The sequence below is a fragment of the Anguilla rostrata genome, chromosome 3 (genome assembly GCF_018555375.3).
Source record: "Anguilla rostrata isolate EN2019 chromosome 3, ASM1855537v3, whole genome shotgun sequence".
Taxonomy (NCBI): domain Eukaryota; kingdom Metazoa; phylum Chordata; class Actinopteri; order Anguilliformes; family Anguillidae; genus Anguilla; species Anguilla rostrata.
In genome coordinates, this window is record NC_057935.1 from 26,755,311 (window position 1) to 26,778,702 (window position 23,392).

Below are 23,392 nucleotides of genomic sequence, written 5' to 3' on the forward strand. Positions count from 1 at the left end.
AATGGGCTTAAATTCATTTAATAACATCAAAGCTCTCCTGATGCACTTAAATTTTATTTTATATTTTTACTAAAAATTGTCATCATTTTAAATGACAAAAACAACACTGCCCTAAAGCAGTATTAACAACAACTCCACACAAGTTCCTGGTTAAAATCCTTTCCAAATTTTTCTGTGCAGACATCTAGCAGGCAAACAACATTCAAAATAACCTGACCTTTGTCTGTCATTATAAATAATGTATCCAAATGGAATGCATTTTTATTATTCTGCGATCGACATCTCTTGCATAAAAAAGAAGCACCCTGATTAACGCTTCTCACTAATGTAAACATTTGCCAACAGTAGCTAGATTTCCAGAAAACCATGAATTCCTGGCTAACTGCTGGCTAAGAAAGCCCTAATAGTCAACTGTCTGCTCCAGTGCAAAGCATTCTGGGAATTCCAATGGCAGTGTTTGCATTTGTCACTCAGTGAACACAACATATACAGGAACAAATGTAAAAATCCGGGGAAAATAAAACAATCCGCTTGTGTGACTTGTGTGGGCATCTGTGAAAGAGCGTTCCACTGTCACTGCAGAATCTGACATGCCGTTGAATCCAAACTGAAGGGTTTGCACAAAGAGTCGTTTGAACTGTTTGATGATTTAAACCAAGAATTAGCTTTCTGACCTGGGGACAGCAGAAACAAGCAGTGACCTGACAAACTGGGACGCACCAAGAAACCAAAACAAGGCTGTCAAATATTCACCCTTATCACAAGTACTGCATGAGTTCTGAGAGGATAAACCAACCCACCCCCCTTCAGTTCATGATTTGAAATTGAACAAACTTTAGGTTTTAAAGTCTGTCAGGGAATTTGAGAGAGCTCTCAGCTTTTCTTAAGCTTAATTCAAGCACAGAGAAAAACGTCAAAAAGAAACAACAGCAGAACCCACTTCAGGGCAGAAGAAAGCTAAGAGGCACCAAGAAAGGCGAGGGCTGAGTCTGAAAACTGCAAAGTGACATCACTCCTTCATTTTCACCCTTCACCTGATCTACAGAGCATGGACAGGGGAAAGCAATATAGCAGAAACCAACTGGCCAATCAGTCGTTACTTCAGATGAGTGAAATGACAAAGGAAGGGAGTGAGGCCAAAGGCCCACCCTGTGCCATGTGACCATGTGAAGTGGCTGACTAATCCGATGGCTGGGAGACTCACCACTTCCATGACATGGGCACTCCATTGGGACAGAAGCTGCAGGCCCTGCAGGGCCAGGTCAAACAGCTTCCTGTACTCAGAATCAGTCTTCTGGGACTCCTGGCGTCCAGACCCCGTCACCACCTGGAGGTGGAGACCAAAATGGAGGCTGAAAACTGTGAGTTTAATGCAAGGTGATGCCCTAAACAGTGACCATAATGAAGGACAAACCTCTATACGGTGACCCTAATAGAGGATGATCCTCTACACTGTGACCCAAATGGAGGATGATCCTCTACACTGTGACCCAAATGGAGGATGATCCTCTACACTGTGACCCAAATGGAGGATGATCCTCTACACTGTGACCCTAATGGAGGATGATCCTCTACACTGTGACCCTAATGGAGGATGATCCTCTACACTGTGACCCTAATGGAGGATGATCCTCTACACTGTGACCCGAATGGAGGATGATCCTCTACACTGTGACCCTAATGGAGGATGATCCTCTACACTGTGACCCTAATGGAGGACAGGATGATCCTCTACACTGTGACCCTAATGGAGGATGATCCTCTACACTGTGACCCTAATGGAGGATGATCCTCTACACTGTGACCCTAATGGAGGATGATCCTCTACCCTGTGCTATGAGGTGGGGGAATGCATTACAAAGTACGGCATTGAAAAAAAAGATAATTTCCAATTATATATATTCATGCAAGAGAACTGTAGCCCACTCCAATTTGGGCGAGAAGCAATCGACATCAAACCGCCTTCTTGTAGGCCGGCCCAGCAGGGGCCTTTTCACAGCGACACACAAAAGAAATGATTTTAAATTCCAGCCGTTAATTAGGAACACTTTGAACACGTTTTCTTCAGCTCCTCTTTAATCAGCAGCACACCTCAAGGAGCGAGAAGAACGAGAGGATATAACCTCCCTCATATCAGGATGTGGACACTTTCAAACTACAACAAGACGAAACTACATACATGTTTTTCTGTCATTAACGCCGTTGGGGCCCCTTGCTTTGCAAAGTGATTTTTTTCCAAAAGCTATTAAGTTAATTTAACTTATATTATTTTGGCTGCATGCACACCATGGCTTTAATCACATGCATTATGTACGTTATAAGCAATAAAAAAATAATAATTAACTAGAAATACCGCCTCACGGTTGTATGCCTCTGCTAAGGAAAAAACATGTTTCGTGAGGTCACAATGACCTTGACCTTTGACCACCAAAATTTAATCAGTTCATCCCTGAGTCCAAGTGGACGTTTGTGCCAAACTTGAAGAAATTCCCACGGCTGTGCAGTCACAGAGGCATAAAAACTTCAGGCCACAGTTTTAACACTCTGACTGAGACTCGGAGCGAGGGTCACATGGCTGAGAGGGACACCCACCTCACTGTTGCTGTAGCGCGCCAGCTCAGAGATGAAGCGCATGTGGTCGTCGCGGATCTGCAGCATCTGCTCACAGATGTTGTACTGGGGGCTGCTGCCCGTTGACGTGCAGGACCACCTGAGGAGCAGAGGCAAAGAGACAAGGGAGGTCTAGCGTTCACTGACCAGCTCCCATTGGTACACCTGCCCCATGGCAGAAATTCACAATTTATTATGTATTTTATTTATTAACATTTCTTTATATAGGGTAGGTTCCACTGTGCATACATGCCCTTTTGCAAGAGACTCAAATCTTTGATGGCTTCAGTGCTTTTGATGAAGCCATCAAAAGCATCAAGTGCTTACTGGTTCCTTTGCAATTCAAGCCAGCCAATTTAGGCTTTGGAAATGTGTAACTTTAATAAATACATACACAGATCAAATCAAATAAAATGTTATGCCCAAACACAGAACTGTTAATGATAAATGAAGGGGCTTGTCACTTTGAAAGTGAAACCCTCCAAGGCTGGTGGCGCCCGTGCTCGTCCGTCTCACCTGGACTTGTTCTCCTCAAAGTGCGCGCTGTTCTTGATGTAGCGTGACAGCTCGATCTGCATGTCACCAAAGAGCGGCACCACCTGGAGTTGCTGTTGGCGATTGGTGAAACAAGACAGGAGAGGAGAGGGAGAGAGAGGGACTTTCATCTTCCGTTTCGAATACTCAAAAACCGTGCACAGATAATGCTCATCTGCCCCAGCCCCCCAGCACCCAGCCCCCAGACCCGATCCTCCCCCCCAGGTCTGGGAGACAAACCAGAGAGAGGGAGGGAGAGAATGAGACAGGGAGAGGGAAAGAACGAAAAGGAGAGTGAGAGAGGGAGGGAGGCGAATTGACTGCTCTTCCAAACCAATTGCCACATGTTCCACGTCCTGGGGTGGAGGGGGGAGGGAGGAAATGAACCTAACAGCCAGCTTTCTCTTCATTTTATGCTCAAGAGATATGAGGAAAATTAAAAAAGACAAGTGGCAGTGCAGGTCTGCAACAGGAACTGAGCATCTTCTTTTCACAATGAGAAGGACAGCTGGCAGGCAAGTGACAGTGATAGTGGTGGGGGGGAGGGGGGGGGGGAGGGGGTGTAGCCAGGGATGAACTCAGGTGTGATTCCTGATTACTGACCTGATGTGCACTCAGTACAATGGAGACAGTGAGACGAGAAAGCAATCTCTCAAACTCAAACGCTTGCTTTCACACTCAAACACACACACACACACACACACGCGCGCACACACACACACTGTCTTTTTCTCTCACGCAAACACATACACACTCTCACTCAAAAATACACACTCTATTACACACTCTCAAATGCACAATCAGACCAAACACACACACCAGCAACAGATGCATATAAAAAACTAAAATGCACATGCATTCAAATACACTCATGCAAGAGGAACAAATAAACAGGTATACGTAAGCAAGCATACAAACACAAATACAGAAGACAGGCAAGCAACCCTCACCTTAAAAAACTTGTCAATCTTGGACAGGTTTATCCTCTTCTTAGTTTCCAGTTTGTAAATATTGCTATTGGCCCCGTCGATCAGATACAAACCAAAACCCATGACCTGCACAAAGCATTGTCAGAAACAACAATTGGAAAAACTCATCTGCTTGACATTACCGAATGAGAAATTCAGCTTCATACATACATACATACATACATACATATAAGTCGTAAGCCATGAACCCATAAACAGTGCAAAATAACTAAAGGAGTACAGATAAAGTATCAGTTAGCTCATGGATTAATTGCTTAATTGGTCGATTACATTATTAATCCGCTTAGTTTTGAAAATCCAAATCCTGCCACAGGATGGCACTGGTAGCAAAGACGGTATTCTTGGTTTCTAAAAAGGAGGCGGAGCTTACTTTAAGCAGCATGTGCTTCTCGTTGGGTGTGAGGTACATCTTGTTCTCGTAGTAGTCCACGCACAGGTTGACGATGTCGGCGAGGAGCTCGTCGTAGCCGTTGATGACCTCCAACTGCTGCTGCAGAGACTGCAGGGCAGAGGAAGCCCTCGGGTTACAATCAGTCACAGGTGTGAGGAGAGTGTGCTAGTTCATACAGGTCATGAGGAGACTGGGGTCGTGTACAGTGTGTGCTAGCTCATACAGGTCGTGAGGAGAGTGGGCTAGCTCATACAGGTTATGAGGAGAGTGGGGTAGTGTACAGAGTGTGCTAGCTCATACAGGTATTTTGCAGAGCGTGCTAGCTCATACAGGTCGTGAGGAGAGTGTGCTAGCTCATACAGGTCATGAGGAGAGTGTGCTAGCTCATACAGGTCATGAGGAGAGTATGCTAGCTCATACAGGTCGTGAGGAGAGTGTGCTAGCTCATACAGGTCATGAGGAGAGTATGCTAGCTCATACAGGTCGTGAGCAGAGTGTGCTAGCTCATACAGGTCATGAGGAGAGTGGGGTCGTGTACAGAGTGTACTAGCTCATACAGGTCATGAGGAGAGTGGGGTCGTGTTCAGAGTGTACTAGCTCATACAGGTCATGAGGAGGGTATGCTAACTCATACAGGTAGTGAGCAGAGTGTGCTAGCTCATACAGGTAGTGAGCAGAGTGTGCTAGCTCATACAGGTCATGAGGAGAGTGGGGTCGTGTACAGAGTGTGCTAGCTCATACAGGTCGTGAGGAGAGTGTGCTAGCTCATACAGGTCATGAGGAGAGTATGCTAGCTCATACAGGTCATGAGGAGAGTGGGGTCGTGTACAGAGTGTGCTAGCTCATACAGGTTGTTTGCAGAGCGTGCTAGCTCATACAGGTCATGAGGAGGGTATGCTAACTCATACAGGTAGTGAGCAGAGTGTGCTAGCTCATACAGGTAGTGAGCAGAGTGTGCTAGCTCATACAGGTCATGAGGAGAGTGGAGTCATGTACAGAGTGTGCTAGCTCATACAGGTAGTGAGGAAAGTGTGCTAACTCATACAGGTAGTGAGCAGAGTGTGCTAGCTCATACAGGTAGTGTGTGGAGGGTGGAGGTAGCTACCTGGGTGATTTTATTGTGGTTGGCCAGGAACATGGACAGGTTCTGAGACTCCTGAATTGACTGGGGCTCCGACATCTTCCTGAGGAACTGGGCAGCTCTGAGGGAGTGGGTCGAGAGAGGGTGCGAGGGGAAGAGAGAGAGAGAGAGAATGTGTTTGAGTAAAAAAGAGACACTGTAAATGTGTGCCCCACGAGGGAGAAGCAGGATCAGTGTTACAGGCCGTGACAGCAGGTCTGAGAAACAGCAGATAAGAGTGTGCCAAATCAACATGATGCCATGCAATGAAATGGCACATCTGCTGCTGGGCTGACATTCCAGAGCCAAGGTCTCTGTAGACGGGACTACCACAGCCTGTGCAGGATCTCCAGCCCCTGCATTCAGTCCCATGAAAAAGTATTTGCCTCCTTCCTGATTTCCTGTATTATTGCACATTTGAATGGTTTCAGGTCTTTATCCAATATTAAACAAAGGGAACCTGAGCAAAAAAAACTTCTTAAATTATTCATTTATTTAATGAAAAATGTTTTCATACACCCATAACACCCTTTAGTCGCCCCCTTAGACTTAATAACTGATCATACCACCTTCAGCAGCAATGACTGCAACCAAATGCTTTCTATAATTTGATATCACATTTTTTCATAAAACTGCTTTAATTCATACAAATTTGTAGGCTTTCAAGCATGAACTGCTCATTTCAGGTCCTGCCACATCTCTATTGTGTTCAAGTCAGGACTGCAGCCAGGCCACTCCAAAACTTTAATTGCACCATCACACCACCACCCCAATGTTTGACTTTTGGCATGATGTTCTTACTGTGAAATGCTGCATCTGCTTTACACCAGACATAATGGGACCCATGTCATCCAAAAAGTTCAACTTTTGACTCATCTGTCCATAGAATATTATCCCAAAAGGCCTGGGAATCATCCAGGTGTTTTTTCGCAAATGTGAGAAGATTGATGTTTCTTTTGGTTAGCACTGGTTTCCACCTTGCTACTCTCCCATAAATTCCATTTTTTACCCCAGTCTCTTTCTTATTGTGGAGTCATGAACACTGACCTTAGCTGAGGCTAGAGTGGCCAAAGATTCACCACTGTTCCAAGTGTTTTCCATTTGGAGATAATGGCTCTCACTGTAGTTTGGTAGAATCCTACAGCCTTAGAAATAGCCTTTCCAGACTGATATATTTCACTGATATATATTACTTTTTCCCCCTCATCTCTTCTGGAACTTCCTTTCATCGTAGCAGTGTGCTTGAAGAAACTTTGTGGAGACCACTTCACTGATGGTAACGTTCAATATGAGCGAGGTTTAGATTTAACAGGCCTGGCTACAATCAAGCGGAGCTGTGTTCAATCAGCTCAATCTAATTATCAATTCAATTTGGTTGACCGAGTAACAAATAGGACAATTACTTTTTCACATGGGTGATATGGGTGTTTGACAACTGTTTTCATTCAATTAATGAAATAATCATTTAAAAAATGTGTTTTGTGTTTACTCGGGTGGCCTTTGTCTAATATTACATTTTGTCTAAAATTTGAAACCATTCAGTGTGACATATGCACTAATAGAGGAAATCAGGAAGGGGGCAAATATTTTTACATGGCACTGTATCTATTCATAACACATCTGAGCAGGAGATCAGGAGTGCAGAAGGATATGGAAGGGAAACCCAGATCCAAAATCATTTTATGCATGCTGCCCCAGATTCCTAACCCATTCAAGACTGGGAGGACTGCTGCTCCAGTATAAACTCTAAACTCAGACTGAGCTTGGACTGAGACGGAGCATTTTTGTTGCTGCACCACTCCTAAAGCCTGTGCAATTCTGATTGTTCCATTAAAGCTTTTAAATGAAAAGGTATTTAATTATAAAAGAAACATGAGTTCAACCCAACTGTACAGAATGCAGAATCACCGTTTAATATTTAGCTGCACCATAAACGCAGTCGATGTTTGCATGCAAACTAACTAAAAAAAACTATTTTGCCCCCTTTATCTTGGAGGTCTTGAGGCATGCACTTTGACAATGGCACTGAGAGTATGGAATCTTATTTTTAGCTCTTGTGCCATTTGCTCGCCATGTGAAATGCACTTCTCTAAACAGCTATTAGCTAAAAGCTTCTGCCAATGACTAAATAGTAAACGATGAATTGAACACAGCATGACAGCAAACATCAGATACCGAAGCCATTTCTACAGTAGGCGGGGGTCGCCTGCTCTTGCAATGACACAAGCGGTGGATCAATGCTGCCATCTCTTGGCCCTTTGCAATCTGATATTCATTAGTTTTACAAGAAACGATATCCAGTGACGCATCTTACACTTGATTCATTCTCGCAGATTGTTTAAACTAAGTGAGTCATCCCTTCTCTGTTCCTCTCTGATTTCTATCCGTCGGAATAAAGCAAAGAAATACAAAAGGAGGGCAGAATGTACTGCTTCTCTTTAAAAAAAAAAAAGCATTATTACACTGCACAACTTATCTTGTACGTAACGTTAGGCAGCAAGCTGCAGAAAAAGGAACGGCTAGTTAAGTGGGTTGAGGCTGCAAAATTTAGGAACTTCAAAACTGGGTCGCTTTCTGTAACACAGAGAAAAGCTTCTTCAGGAAGTCAGTACAGACGGGAAGTGAATTCTGGGTTATTTACAGGAGGAAATGCGTGCCCTGGCTACCTCTTGTAGGCGGAGTGGTCGTTCTTCACGCTGCACTTCATGTTCTTGAGCTCGTCCAGCACGGCGAACATGTTGATGAACTTCCCCAGGGTCAGCAGGTACGCCTCCGACACGAAGTCCTTCCTCCGCTCGGCGTGGCACAGACGTCGCACCTCTCCGCAAAAACGATCGATCGCGGTACGCTGGAGGGAGAGGAGGAGGAACACTGTTACTGTGCTTTTGTAGCAGGCATTCTTTCTTATTGCAGATTTATTGCAGACATTGTATCACAGTAAAATGGGTTAGAATTCAGAATATGATGTTAAATGGCTCCAAACTGTAAAAATAAAAGCTTGGCCAACACTATACTTAGGAAACATTTAAGTCAATGAAAAATACCCTAGTGCCATGTCTGCACCTATGATTGTAAAAAGACATCAGGGCTGCCTTATTGTTTTATGACTGGCCGCGTTACCTGGAAGTACATGAAGTTCATAAGCTTGGTGACCTCTGGCTCCAGGACCTCCACAGTCTTCTCATAAATCTCCACTCTGTTGGGCTGCTCATTGCATTTCACCTGGGAGAGGAGAAAGAGCAGGGAACCAGTGCAGTCAGACAGAGCTGTGAAATCACACACATGCACGCATGCACGCACGCACGCATGCACGCACACGATACACATACATGCAGTCTCTCACATACAAACACACAGACACAGACCGATACACATACACAACAGACAAAGACACAGTGTCAGACACACATAACAGCCACACACACTTTCACACAGACAAGCAAACGCACGTAGGCACGCACACACAGCCTTACTTGGGGGATAGCCCGTGAGCAGCTTCTCCAGGTGTACAGCATCACAGCATACTCCTGTCCCTCCTCCAGCATCTCATTCTAAAGAGAGAAAGGCCTTACTCTGGGGTCTTTGAGAACAGCCAGCAGATTACCATGCGATGACAGATTTATTCTTACTGTACCCATAAAACCCGAGTGGATATCACAGGACCAAACACACGCATGCACAGTATATTTTAATTCAAATGTATCACCAACTGAAATGAAGACAGCAAAAAAATGAATGAATGAATGAATGAATGAATGAATGAATGAATGAATGAATGAATGAATGAAAAATTTTGACATCATAATATACACTATACAAATCAAAATCATCCTGAATACAATCCATTATATCCATCCATTATACACAGTACATGACCCCTGGGATATTTTTGGCATTGCTCCAAATTCCAGATGAATAAACAAGGGTCTCATTCCACTCCAGCGTAAGTCTTTCAGTGTCTCTCTCTTCCTCCTCACACACAGTGACACACACATACATACACACATGCGCACGAACGCACACACGCTCGCGCACACACACAGTGACACACACACATACATACACACACGCACGAACGCACACACGCTCACACGCGTGCACACACACACGCGCACACACACAGTGACACACACATACACACACGTGCACGAACGCACACACGCTCACACACGCGTGCACACACACACGCGCACACACAGTGACACACACACACACACATACACACACGCGCATGAACGCACACATGCGTGCACACACACACAGTGACATACACATACGCACACGAACGCACACACGCTCACACACACGTGCACACACACACACGCACACACACACACACACATACATACACGCTCACACACGCGTGCACACACACACACGCGCACACACACATACATACACACACACGCACGAACGCACACACGTACACACACGCACGCACACAAACACACACATGCAAATACACACACACACACACAGAGTGATCCTTTGATGTAGCGAAGCCCTCAGCGAAGCGTGCAGTGCAGCTGCTCCCTGCATACAAAGTGCAGCTTGATTCAAATCACTCAGCTTCGCAAAGCAATTACCCTGCGCTAATAAGGCACAAAGCGCCACCATTCTCACGCAGTAAAACCGCGGTAACAGCCGTTTGTCACCGTGGCGACTCGGGTGGCACATGCCCGCTGGGTCAAGGTGTCAGAAAGCTCCCCGAGGGCGACGCACAGAGCCAAACGGGGCCTGCCAGCCCTCTCTGGGCCGTAGCTAGCTTTCTGATGCCGCCGATGTTTCCCACAATCCCTTTTCTTTCCCGCCAGTGAGTTTGGCTCCGAGCTCCCTCCCCAGGTCAGGGCACAGACGGACAGAGATTAAGCTGAGTTATACAGCCAGTTCATTAACACGAGCCCGTCTCCATAAAACGGAAGCCGTCCATCTGTAAGCGCTCACAGAAGCAGCGAGCTAGCAGGAGGGCGGGGGACGTGCGTTACCATGCTGGAGTGGATGGTGGCTTGCTCAATGTATCTGGCGATGCCGGTGACAAAGGCATTCCGATCCTCAAAGTTGGTGTTGAAGTTGGGCTGATGAAAAGGTGAAAACACACACACACGTAAGTCAAGAGAGGAGTTGCACAGAATTAATATAGATTACAGAATATATACACATTCATATATATATTTAAAATAACTGATAAACTATTTCATTTTCAAAGATTTCTGAGCCTCCTTCCACACGTTATCTTACCCTAGGCCCAGCACTCCAATACTTAACTTCAGAAATGGCTACTAGGGGCATTAGCAGTCCATGTTAAAATACACATATACACAGCAGGTATATACAGTATGGGAGGGGCAGAGTAGAGTCCTACTGTGAGATGTGTGGGCCACAGACTTTAATTCCAGCTCAATGCTGTGGCTGTCACTGAGCTTATTTTAAATACAGACAGACAGAACCAAGGGCAGTCATAAGGGTTAGAAATCTGAAAACAGTAACGGGCAGAACCTTTGTGGAGAGAAAATGGCTACCATATTTGTCTGCATGGTAGGTACGAGAACACGTATCCTGAAGCAGCCTAGCAACACCCAGGTGGCCCTTGGCGTGGTTCTGACCTGGTAAATGAGGGAGGACGGCAGGGGTTCGATGCAGGGCTGCTGGTCCGGGAGGGGCAGCTCCTCCAGAAGGTCCACGTTGGACAGGGCATCCTCCAGCGTTACCGTGGACGCCATGGCACTGAAGACAAAGCAGCAAGAGGTCAGTCTACAGGCTGGGGAATGGGCAAGGACAATGCGCACCACATCACATTACATCATTACATGAGATACATTCAGCAGACACTCCTATCTTGAGTGACGTACAACAGGAGAGATAATAACACTCATTTGAGTTATATGACCAACAGAACCAGATGCGACTAACGTTCCCAGACCAGTGAGTGCATTTGCTAAATCACAAGCAGCTAAACATAGACTAACAATGCCAGCCAAGAACATCCATCTATTAAAAAAACCTGAAACAATTCAACTGGACAGGAGTGCTAGGGGGTGGGGTGAAAAGGGTTTCAGTCTGCCTCTGGGCAGTTGTTTTGGCTGTCCCGCTCACCCATAGGAAGTTTTTCTCACTGGGAGGACAGCAGAGAGGGGTATTGCGACTTAGAAAAGCGACCATAGAGGGAGGGGACAGCCAGAGGTGCCTGTGGTTTTAATACTAGCCATAAAGAGGCCCCATCCCAATAATCCCACCCAGACTCCATCATTTCATTGATCTGAAGTCACTACTGATCCAAATCAGAGGTCACGTTAATGACATTGGCTCTCCTTCTGTATTTTTACATAGAAAAAGAGCCAAAACGCAAGGAAAAAAACACATTGCGTTCTGTAAATGCAGAACTGTAAATTCTGTAAATTTTCCTGATTACAACTTGTACAACTTACATATTGTACATTAACAGTTTGTAGTAATGATTTTCAGCCTATATTGTAGGATGATTGATGGTATGAGTTTTTAAGTTTGCTGGTATTCTTCCCTTGATTTTGCTATGTAGGCCTACATCTTAGCCATTCTTTTTCATCAGAAAGCCAAAACATTAGCTTATTTCATCCCGGTTCTGCTACAAGTGTCATAATAAAATACTGAACGACATAGCTATTTATTATGCTATTATTGTGAGTTGGCATGTTTTGTTCTTTTTATCAGAACGCAAGTGAATTTGTGTAAAACGCAGGCTTCGAAGTATTGCATTCCAAAGATGCAGCATTCCATGGGATGGTGCAACCACCGCCCACTGGTCAAAAAACACATATTAAAAAATCCTAAATTCTCACTGCACTCCCGGTGGCCACAGAACATGCGTGATGAATCGGTAAGTAGGCCTACCATTAGCTTAGATATGTGGAATTAAAGCCTTTCTTTATTCAGATGTAATGTCCAGAGTTTGAGACTGCTGTCGCGCCTAAGATTAGTGCACGGTAGCTAAGTGTTACAATTATTACACTTTGAATGATCTGCAGGTTTAACGATATGATGGTGAAGCCTAGCTTATGTAGCTTTCTTTCGTATTCTTGGGTGGTCTAATGGTACTGCGCTGGAAAACCAGAAGGAATGGTTTACATATGATGCGTCTTATTCTTATGAATATTAAACGGACGGAGGAAACACACCTACCCCGTCCTTGTCTGCTGAACAGGTCACGATAATCCAACAGTACATTATTACAATTTAATGGTTATAACTGGGTTAACTACTTGAAAGAAATATTAAGATGACTATCAATTGTCACTTCTGGGGGTATAACTATGTTTTGAATCCAGTTTCCTGAATCTTTAACTGACTCAGCTGCTTGCCATATGGTGCGGTTTGTGCTTTAACTTTCATCTTTAGCTCGTATTTTACTAAAGGCAAATTTATGTCATGTGATGGTCAATAAAGTTATCTGAATGTCAATTTTCAGCCACAGCCTTAGTCCACATTCAGACTACAAGAAGCAGAACAAATCCCACAAATTGAAAGAGTGCACTATTAACACTGCCAGGCAGAATGTGCTCTTATTTCCACACGCTACTCTCGGAGAAATACCACAGAGCATGTCTTAGCCACAAAAAAACTGAGGGCACTGCCCATCATGGAAGCCTCCCTCATGACAACATCACCATAAACGATCTACACTCACGTGAACATAGGCAGGAAGTTCACTCAGCGACAGCCATCACGAACGGTCAAAAAGAATCTCTGACGTCAATGATAAAAACTGCGCATTAACTTCAGTGCCCACAAAAAAAAAAAAAACTAAAACGTGTTATTCTTGCAATGGTACAGTGACAGTTTCGTTTTTAATCTCTGAATACTAATTAGTTTCGCAAAACTAACAGACGAGGCCAGTTGTGCTGGTGCCCAATTTATCCGCCGTATTTCAGGGCAGATGTTCGTCTTGAGAAGGAAAGAGGGCGGGCACCCTGTCGAATATGCTTTGCCTGTTTCTGTGGTTGCTGGAGCAACGCCTAGAAATGCAACAGATAGACTGATAGTGTGAAATCCTGTTTGTCTCAACATTGGTAGCGCAACTCGGGCACAGCCCTTTTTGGTAAAATCTCTGAAGGCATTTTGTGATTTAACTGCACACACAGTCCTGAGGAAATCACAGGTGGCACTGATTATTTTCTTCACTTCTGTGAAAGTATCATTTATTTTTATATTGCTATTAAAGTCTCAGCTGAAATCTATTTAAGATAGCTCATCTGTAAGAACTTGATTTTACCCTTCTGGTTCTATCATCTTATTCTGCTCATTTTATTTTGTATGTATTTTATCCTTTTTCCATTGCCAACTGCCTGTTCCACAGGTGCTCCATAAATATTTAATGATAGCTTATAATTAAAGTGTCTATCGCAGTTTTGTGGACCTGGCAACATCTGTGGTGACTGGTGGTCACAAAAGTTCATTTTCACACTCCAAATACAAGAGTTCCATTCGAAACGCTGCTATTACTAGGAGCACATTGAGTGCTTATTTTTCTTACAAGATAACCTAGCAGTAGCGTATTTTGGGCAAAGAAGACTGCTTATAGACAACCAATAACGTCATCTAACACAGTAATATTGAGCAACATATCAAACCTAATATTAAAGACACTTTTTGCATTTTAGACATGTGCCATTTCATGTTTGTCATGCAAGTTCCTGTGCGTGCGTCACCAAAATTCTAGCTATTTTCCAATTGGTTGCAGACGACCATCTGTTCCCTGATTGGTTGCAGGTAATTCTTTCCCCTGCTTCCCATTGGAAATAAACTTCTGTTGCAAAACCTGCACCAATTGTACAGAATGTAAAGGGAAACTACACTCTAATACCATGTTATGTCAGTTGTCCTGGTGATCGCAGCACTCAGGTCAATTTTTACACAATGGGAGACGAATATCTAGAAAATGTATACATTGCAATTGTCTTTTTTAACCATATTACCAATGTGCCATCAAAATGTATTTTACGTTTCCCTTTAAGTCTGTGACTGGCAGGAGTAGCATGTGATGGCAGCACAGAGTCTTTGCTCAAGGTTTGACAGGTTAGGTCCGAAATATCCGGTGAAACACTTAAAGTTACAATCTCGAAGATTTCCGTTTTGTTCTCTTTGGCAGTACCAATGGCAAGAAGTGGTAATTGCAGGTGTGTTTTTGGACCTCACTTCCCATAGATCCAACCGGATCCAACCAGTGTCGCCTGTGTGACGTCAGTCAGTTGGCACGCCAACTATAACACTTACTATTTACTGAATAAAAAACGGTTGTTATAAAAGTAATGGTATGTACATACTCATTCGTCGTCTAACATTAGGCTAACTTAAGATGTCTTTACACTGCCGAGCCGGGTTAAAATGCCGTAGCAAACCTGGGGTAGAATTAGTGATCAATTTCTGCAAACGTTCTTTATCCACCTTTTGCCCGGTATGAACGTCTTTACACTGCAGAGAAGGATTCGCTGTGGCTCGTGCAATTATGTATCTTGTGCACAATAAGCAGTCTTTTTCGTGAATGATTGTTCTGTGGTATTTTTGAAACAACTGCCTTGCAAAATGTTACCCCTGGTTTTTCTGGTTTTGCTAGCTAAACTGTTCGAGAATAAAGCTGAGCTGGGTGTTAAATTAGCAATCAGAACAAGAAGAATAAAACAAAAACAAAGGAGATTTCATCAAAAAGGGCATCAAGGCTGAAGGAACATATGAGGAAGCGTAATAAAATAATAACAATGCTAATCCATACTGCCGTATTCTTTTATTTAATTTTCTCCTGCGTGACGTCTTCAGAAATCCGACCCGGCTCTGCTCCACATACCCCGGCTTTATTCTGATCATTATAATATATTGATGAACTCGATGGCAATGTAGATAACGGTAACGTTAAGGCCAGTTCAGATCAATGATTCGCAACGAGGCGAAACGGTTTTAGAATGTTGCAGAGAAAATTGCAGCGGTGTGAACTGGCTAGTAGCAGAGCTGTTGCCTGCCCTGAGGTTTTAAAAGACCGACCTTGTCAAATCGCCAAGTGCAGTTTTAGAACGTTTACAATCAGACGTCTTGGAATTTAGCAAGTTGCATCCAGTCTCGTTGCGAATCATTGATCTGAACTGGCCTTTAGTTAGCTACACTGCAACGTTGCAACAAGGTAGCACTGCATTCGAGAGACGGTTTGCGAGGTCGGTACCGGTCGGTAGCGTTAGCTAGCGTTTTTTCTAATTGTTAGCTGACATTAGATTGTGTTAATTACATTAGCTAGCTAGCTAACGCAACGTTACCTGATATGAGGGATGGATACTGTGCGCAACGTTGTCTAAACTAATGTTGTCTTTCTTGACATGGTCCGGTAGCTAGCGATAGCTGTGCAAATAGCTATGTAATTTAGTAAAGTTACATTGCCATTAAATGTAATACGAAATCAACATCAACAAATAATATGATCTCTCATGTTACACAAAAACTTTTTAGGGTTCCATAACTCCCCCCACCCCCCTTTTCTCTGTTATTGTAACGCTAGCAGACACCAGAAAAAACAGTACACCACTCACACACAAGTGAGTTGAAGAGCAAGCCTGTTGCGTTAGCTCCATCTACCCTCTCTGGCGGACCAACCACTGATGGGTGATGGAAAACGCGCCACTAACTATGCGCCGCTTGTGATTTTTTCCCGGGAATGTCGCCACAGACACCCAGTTCTTTACTCATAAATTATCATATTAATAATAATATAAATTAATATAATAATAGGCTCAATCACCATTGTGTTACCTAATTCGGCGATAGATAGTGACTTAACAGACATTTATTTTAATGAAAATCTTTGAGATTATTACTTTAAGGTGGGCAAGGAAACTGGTCTTTTGCAAGAAGGAGCTCGGCACTATATAAACACCTTTTTAGCAGATGTTCTTATCCAGAGCAACTGACAAAAATACAACTCGCACACATAAGGCCAAGTCAAGGCCTAGGCCAAGTCCAAGTCCAAGACTTCAGTGTCATAACCAATAGTGGTAATCAGTACATAAACTGGAACATATAAAGTTAAGTGTCATAGTAGATGCTTTACAAGGTGGGTCTGAGGGTAAAGAGTAAGATGTTAGATGTAGTGCAGGTTAGGGCCAGTAAACTCCCAACAATTTCTCAGAGTTCAGTGTTGCGCGAGCGGGAATTCAGAGCAATCGGGTGCGTTTCCAGTGGCTGGAGGGGGGCTGGGGGACCTACGGAGTTGCTGCTCCAGCACAGAACCGCTCTATGAGCCGGGAAGACAGACCCAGCCTGTGGCCCAAGACAGCTGCAGAGGGCACACAGAGAGCTGCAGAGTCTGGTGCCTCGCTCTTCACAAAGGAAGTGCATAATCACAGTCTATAACTTCCTGTTAAGACAGCAAAATGGAGGGGGCTGGTGAGCTCTCCACCGTTTAGCCTACGTTTAGGCAGACACTCACAGCTTACTTGTTAAAAACATGCAATCCATTTGTGCAAGAAGCAACTGTGGTTCAGCACCTTACTCAAGAATAAAACAAGGACTCAAACCTGCAGGGTCAGAGTTAAAAACCCGTCCCCCTAACAATTATACTGCACCGCTGTTGTAATGGGCTTTCTTTTCACTCGTGCCCGAGTGCTGAAAGCCTGAAGGCATTGGCAGAGTTAGGAAAGTCAGTAATCCCTGGAGCCTGACAGTCAGGGTAACAAAGCACCGCCCTGAAGAGCATTTGGACGGCGGTCTGGGCCGGGTCCTGCGCCAGAGAGAGGAAGGAGACGCGTGGGGCCCATTCATGCGCGAAGGATTCACAGCCAGCTGAAGAGCAAAGCTAAGAGCCGCTCTCTCACACCCGGCCACCACAGAGGCAGAAGTCCCACTGTGTTTAAACACCACAGCCATAAATACAGAGGGGTACGGGGAGGAAAAAGGAAGATGGGGAAGGAGGGACCGGGGAAGTACAGGTCAAGTACGCAGTTTCTCTATACAGAACGGTATTCCCTATTGTTCTCACTGTCGCACAGTCTCTGTATGTCTGTCTCTCTGTATCACTCTCTCTCTGTTTCTCTGTATCTCTCTCTCCGTCTCTCTCTCTCTCTCTCTCTCTCTCTCTCTCCCTCTCCGCCTGAGGGAGGCTGTAACCGCAGGCTGGCCAACTGTCACCACAACAGCCACACTACCCACGCACGCCGAGGGCGAGCAAGACCTGCCCCAACCTGACCTCCATTCAGTAGCGGGATTAGAGGCGTGAAACGAAACCGCTCGTTTCGCACTGTATTGTTTCTCCTGCCCGGCGAGCGAACGTGGGGGGCGATGCGCGGGAGGGAGGGGGGGGCAACGCGACTTGCTCCGCTCGCTCAGCCGCTCGAACCGAAAGCGCTGGGACGGCATTCCAAAAGGAAGCGGCGTCCCCACATTCTAGCGTCAGCTCAGCAGAGGCTGAGGCCTCTTCCTTCCTGAGGAGGAGGAAAAGGAGGAGGAGGAGGAGTGGCCTGCAGCAGAGTGGCTTTACTTAAGAAAGGAGAAGGAAAGAAACACCGCGAGCACAGTTCCTGACTAAAAGCAGACCTCACAGGCAGGCCTGCTCATGCCTCCACCTCGAACGCTAAGCGACTGTAATGTAACCGCGCTGTCCGGGGGCAGTGGGCGTGCTCAAGAGCACCAAAACGTTACCTGAACATTACGACTTTAAAACAGAAAGCGTACGTGAATCAACCTCCGCTTGCAAAACCTTCTCAGTATGATAACCGAGAGACCAATCACTTGTGGCCTTTATAGGCTGTGCTCAACACGTCTAAATGGCAATAGCCTATATCGTAACTTGCCTCTTGACAATCTGTGTATCCACACAACGATTGCCATACTGGTATGCACCGTTTCCCCCCAGGTATTCATAGCAGAAGTGCTGCAACTCTGAAAAACTCAAAAGAACCTCCACAAACAGAAAATGTCACATTACGTTTACACTACCACAGTAGCTCACTGAAGAAGAGCGTCTGTTACACTAACACACTGGCCAATCAGAGTAGAGAGCAGGGGGGCTTTTAAAATATCTCGAGAAAAACTCCAAGGTTAATGTTGCTACTTGGGTAATAATTACCAATCTGCACACACTGTTACATTAAAATGCCACTGCAAGGTAATATAACAATTGGATTCACTGTCAACAAACTGTCAACACTAACATTTTTTCCCAAAGACCTCATATGCTCCCAAGTTCAAAATTTTAGGAGCACACTAATGCATCCAAATTAGCAGATGTGCTACACATTATTTTTTTTATTATGAGTCCTGCCTCCCTGTGACATGGGGTTATCAAGGCTGGTTTTGGGGAATAGCAGGGGGATCACCGACCTTTCAAATCTGACTGCTTTTAAACTTTTATCTGCACTGGTGGGGGAAAGCCAAGAGTTACAGCTGGAAGCTGTTTTTTCCAACAAAACAGACACAAAAGAAGGGGAAATGATGCTGCAAAATTTGACTTTTCAGCAATGTTCAAAAAAGGCAGTAACTGAGAGAATATGTTCTCAGGCATTGACTCGTAACTTCCTTTCACCTTACTCTCACCTTACTGTCCTTCACCGTGATCTCCCCACCAAAGCCACATGCACTGAGCGACTGTTACCACTTCCACTGTATTGTACTGTGCCTCTTCTACACAGCTGGAGCCCATCCAACGCAACACAATATCCCCTGATTACAACAAGGCCACATCAACAACAACTTAATTCTTCAGGGCAAGTGGCCATAAGACAAAGCAGGCTAACACTTAATGACGGTGATCCAGAGGACACAACAATCCATCCGTCCATCCAAGTCAACCATGAAGGGAGGAGTGCCGTGGGTTACCCTCACCCTCCCCCCCCCCCCCAAACGCTCTAGAACCCGGTGGGGTGGGGGGTGGGGGGTGCTAAGTTGTGCTAATGACAGCCGTTTGCGTTACTGTAGGAGCGCAGTCAGCCTGCAAGTAACAGTGGGTTAAACTCGAGGAAGTCCCCAAGGACACGGCTGCACCATTCCAACACAACGCCTTTCAAATACCAGCTGGCCCACAGGAAACAGAGAACCCAAGGGGAGGCTGATTACAAACACGGCATGTGGGACTTAATTAAACAGGGCATGAGAACGAGTCGGTCTAAGAAAAAAGCCACGCCCCAGCCAAAAGTACATAAATAAATACAACCAGGAAACGGCTTTAAGCAGCATAACGCTTGTGTCATCATCTCCCGAGCAACAGCGCGAGCTGACAGACATGCATGGCCTGCGACCTGTGGCTGAAACAATGGGTTCTGCTCGAGTGGCCAATGAAGGGCGTGTGCTCCCCAGGCACAGCTGACGGCCTCCGCTGCTGCCGATTCAGTTCTCACTTCTCCTGAAGCTCAGCTAAACGTCAGCTGCTCTTCCCTCTGCTAAGCTTGTCTGGGCGTCTTTCAGAAACTACACAGCCGAGCAATCTCTTCACCTCCCTCAGGGCCACAGCACAAATACCAAACTCTGTTCAGAGCCTAGAACTTCAGAGAATGTGGGAAAATACTGCAACACGTTTTTTGCATGCATTGCTAGCGGTAAATCGGCACACAAAAGTGCTAGCTTAACGAGACAAAAATTGCAGTGTGTTGAAACTGCAACATGTGACTTCAAATAGTTCATGGGATCTTCCATAAGCACCTGCCTAAAGCTAAGCAGACATGGTCTCTCCTTAAATTATAGCTGAAATGTTTAATCCTTGTTAGTGACAAGCAGCAATCACAGACTCACCGAGCTCAGAAATAACAATGACTCACCAGTAACCAGTAATAATAAATATGGCATTTCTGCAGCTGTTCAATGGACAAGTATGCAACAAGGCCTTCAGTTCTTCAGCTAAGAAGATAAAATTAGATCTTCAGTGAGATCTTAAATAAATCCTGATTTATTTTAAGGAAAGCCAAAACAGTACTTATAGACTATGCACACATTATTAAAACTTTTTCTGAAAAGATATGTTTTATTCCCAGCCTTAAACTGAGATTGAATGGATTCAATTTCACGTTCAATATCCAGTTTAAGTAAAGGTTGCAAGTTCAACTCCTAAGTGCTGTCCTTGTACAAGGCGTCCAAGCGGACGTTCTTCAGTAAAATGTCCAGCTGTGTAAAAGGACATTGTGTAAAAATGCAAGTTAAAAATATAAGCTAGTGAGTCACCCAGGATAAGAGTGTTAAAGCAAACATGTAACACAACGCAAAAACTGTTCCCTAGGAACACCCTAGGAACTTGGACCTGGCAGAACAACGGAGGAAGAACCCACATCTTTGGTACAATTCACCTAAATTAACCTAAACAGTGTGCATAAAATGTCAATTTATAATAGGCTATACTCTACACTCAGCAAAATGGAGAACGCCATTGTGAAAATGTGCTATATTTGGTGATGAGTGGACAAATACTCATAAATACAGTGGATAAACTTACAAGTAAGCTAAACGGCACTGACTACCAGTGTAGTTAGCTATCAAATTGCTTAAATTTACAAGAAAATTTGTCAGAACATTTTATCCAGAGAAACATGATATGATATGACAAACATTTATCACAGGATAAACAAGGGAATTCTCTGAACAAGAGATTGTGTTCATGTTAGCGCCTTCTTAATGATGATTCGGACCTTAACTTGAGACTGAAGCAACAAAAAATATTTTATTTAATACACTGCATTTGTATCATTGTCTTGATGTTGTAGCTTGTCGTTATGCCTCCTAGTTTGACTAGTCATAACATTCTGACTGTGAACTGGACTTAATGTGTTTGTGGCTATGGATAACGGTTTCATGATGAGTATTGTACCTTATCGGACCTGTGTTTCGTAGTTGTTCCAATGACCTTCAGTATGCACTTACTGTACGTCGCTTTGGATAAAAGCGTCTGCCAAATAAATGTACTGTAATATTGTTCTCTCGTTTTACCTCTGCTGAGTAACCCGATTTTACAAAACAAAACAGGATAACCCCAAATATGTGCATGCCATCTATTTGAATAGACACTGGTCAAAAGCTGTAAATCTTGAAAGTACTACTGTTATATTGAACAATGCCCAGCCATTTACTGTTGAAGTCTAGAAATCACTGTCATCAGATGTAGAATGCCTTTCATCGACATGTTAACTCTGTATTTTTTTCTAAATGCTGTAACACTTTTAATCTGAATCGTATTTGTATTTGAAGGCATAGCTTCTGCAAATTGCCTGTTACCCTTGTTGTCAATTTTAAAAATGACAACAAAAAAAGAAAAACAGAATAAGCACAGAAAAGGCAGCACTTACAACTGTATGTTGCAGCTTAATGAAAGCAGTCACTGTACTGGCAAGATTTATCATACAAAATGACATGAATGAGTTTACGCTCAATACCAAGAAAGAGTGAATTATCTCCATGAATTTTGTTCATTCTTAGTATCTCTAATTATTACTTTTATTAATTACTAATTATTCCCATTTTCCGAAATAAGCACTTTTTTCAGGGGGAAACAGTTTACGTTCACACTCCACTTAAGTAAGCAATGCAAATTATCTGTGGGAAGTAGACTAAATTATGCTGAAAGATAATTGATTACTTATGTTACGTATTACTGATACATTTCCACAGATATCCAACAACAGACCACTGAACCACTGAAGATGCTAACTATCTAAACCCCATTCAGTCAATATTATGGGGTTAATAACGTCAAGCAATTAGAAAAATATACAGATAGCCAATTGAAATAATGATCACATCCAGAATGCCGTCTTGGAAGAGAGATAGTCTAGCTCGTAAGCTTAGGCATGAAAAATAGGCGTGAAAAATGCAACAGATGTTAGTCAGCGCTAGATGGCCATTAGCTAGGTAGCGTTAGCAAACTATTTATCCAATAAGTTTTAAACGGTGGCTAGTTCTACATTCTGGCGTGGATAGAGCTATGCTACTTAATCTAACGTTAGCCAGCCATGAACAAAATAAAGACAAAAAAGTCCAATGTTACTAGAGGCAGCTACCATTAAGCGTCCAGATTTAACCATAACTAAACAAATGTGCTTAGCTAGTTTGAGAAATGTTTCCATTATGTATTAGCAAGCTACATAACAACCTAACGTCAGCAAGCCATCTTTTTAGGCGGAGTTCTAGTTTTCCAGATACCCTGGGTCCATAGCTAGCAAAGTTCGGAACTCCAAATCCACAATTCACTCAACAGCCACACATAGTATGAGTCACAGGCTGGCCTACAAGAATGAGCTGAAAGAGTGAGTGACTATTTATCGGAAATAAACTGCAATGTTCCCTTTTCTATTTCTGTCTCACTAACTCACTCGCTAAACTCCCCGTTGTAGTCATCTAGCTTGTTAGTTTATTTCGCTTACCAACAAGATCAATATGATATGTAGATCACAACTCTAAAACAAATCAACGAGAAACGCAGACAACACCCAAGACTAACAACAAACTTTCTTACCTTAGCAATCCGTCGAAGCTAGCTAAGTTAGCTAGCCAACTGTCTGTGCAACCCAAACTTCCTTAGGAAATCAAGGCAAAAATCCCATTCACCAAGATGGTTCACCAGTTACCAAGCCCGCTGGGCAATGTGTGTCCCTTCGCCTCAAATGAAAACTTATTAACTATGTAGACCGCAAAATACTTCTGTAAACTTTCCTTTTTCCGGTCACCGCTGATTCCTGCCACGGCCGACAGTGATCGCAGCCAGGCAGGGACAGAGAACCCGAGCTGGGAGTTCCTATCTCGCAACTAGCAAGCCAGTTGGTT

At 44.0% G+C, this 23,392-nt stretch overlaps 1 protein-coding gene across 2 annotated transcripts in view; it reads right to left on the reverse strand.

Moving 5' to 3' along the window:
* Positions 1–23,392, reverse strand: part of cyfip1 (cytoplasmic FMR1 interacting protein 1) — a 68,472-nt gene extending 45,080 nt beyond the window's left edge. Inside the window, exons 1-12 of one of the 2 annotated variants that reach the window (XM_064327001.1) lie at positions 23,085–23,390; positions 11,248–11,368; positions 10,630–10,719; positions 9,118–9,195; positions 8,765–8,866; positions 8,311–8,492; positions 5,630–5,726; positions 4,504–4,632; positions 4,095–4,199; positions 3,127–3,218; positions 2,593–2,710; positions 1,205–1,327 (exon numbers count right to left, since the gene is read on the reverse strand). In XM_064327001.1, coding sequence (XP_064183071.1) covers positions 1,205–1,327; positions 2,593–2,710; positions 3,127–3,218; positions 4,095–4,199; positions 4,504–4,632; positions 5,630–5,726; positions 8,311–8,492; positions 8,765–8,866; positions 9,118–9,195; positions 10,630–10,719; positions 11,248–11,364 — 1,233 coding nt within the window. In that variant the 5' untranslated portion in view covers positions 11,365–11,368; positions 23,085–23,390. Of the gene's footprint in view, positions 1–1,204; positions 1,328–2,592; positions 2,711–3,126; positions 3,219–4,094; positions 4,200–4,503; positions 4,633–5,629; positions 5,727–8,310; positions 8,493–8,764; positions 8,867–9,117; positions 9,196–10,629; positions 10,720–11,247; positions 11,369–23,084 lie in introns of both variants that reach the window. The other variant, XM_064327003.1, reaches the window with a different exon arrangement.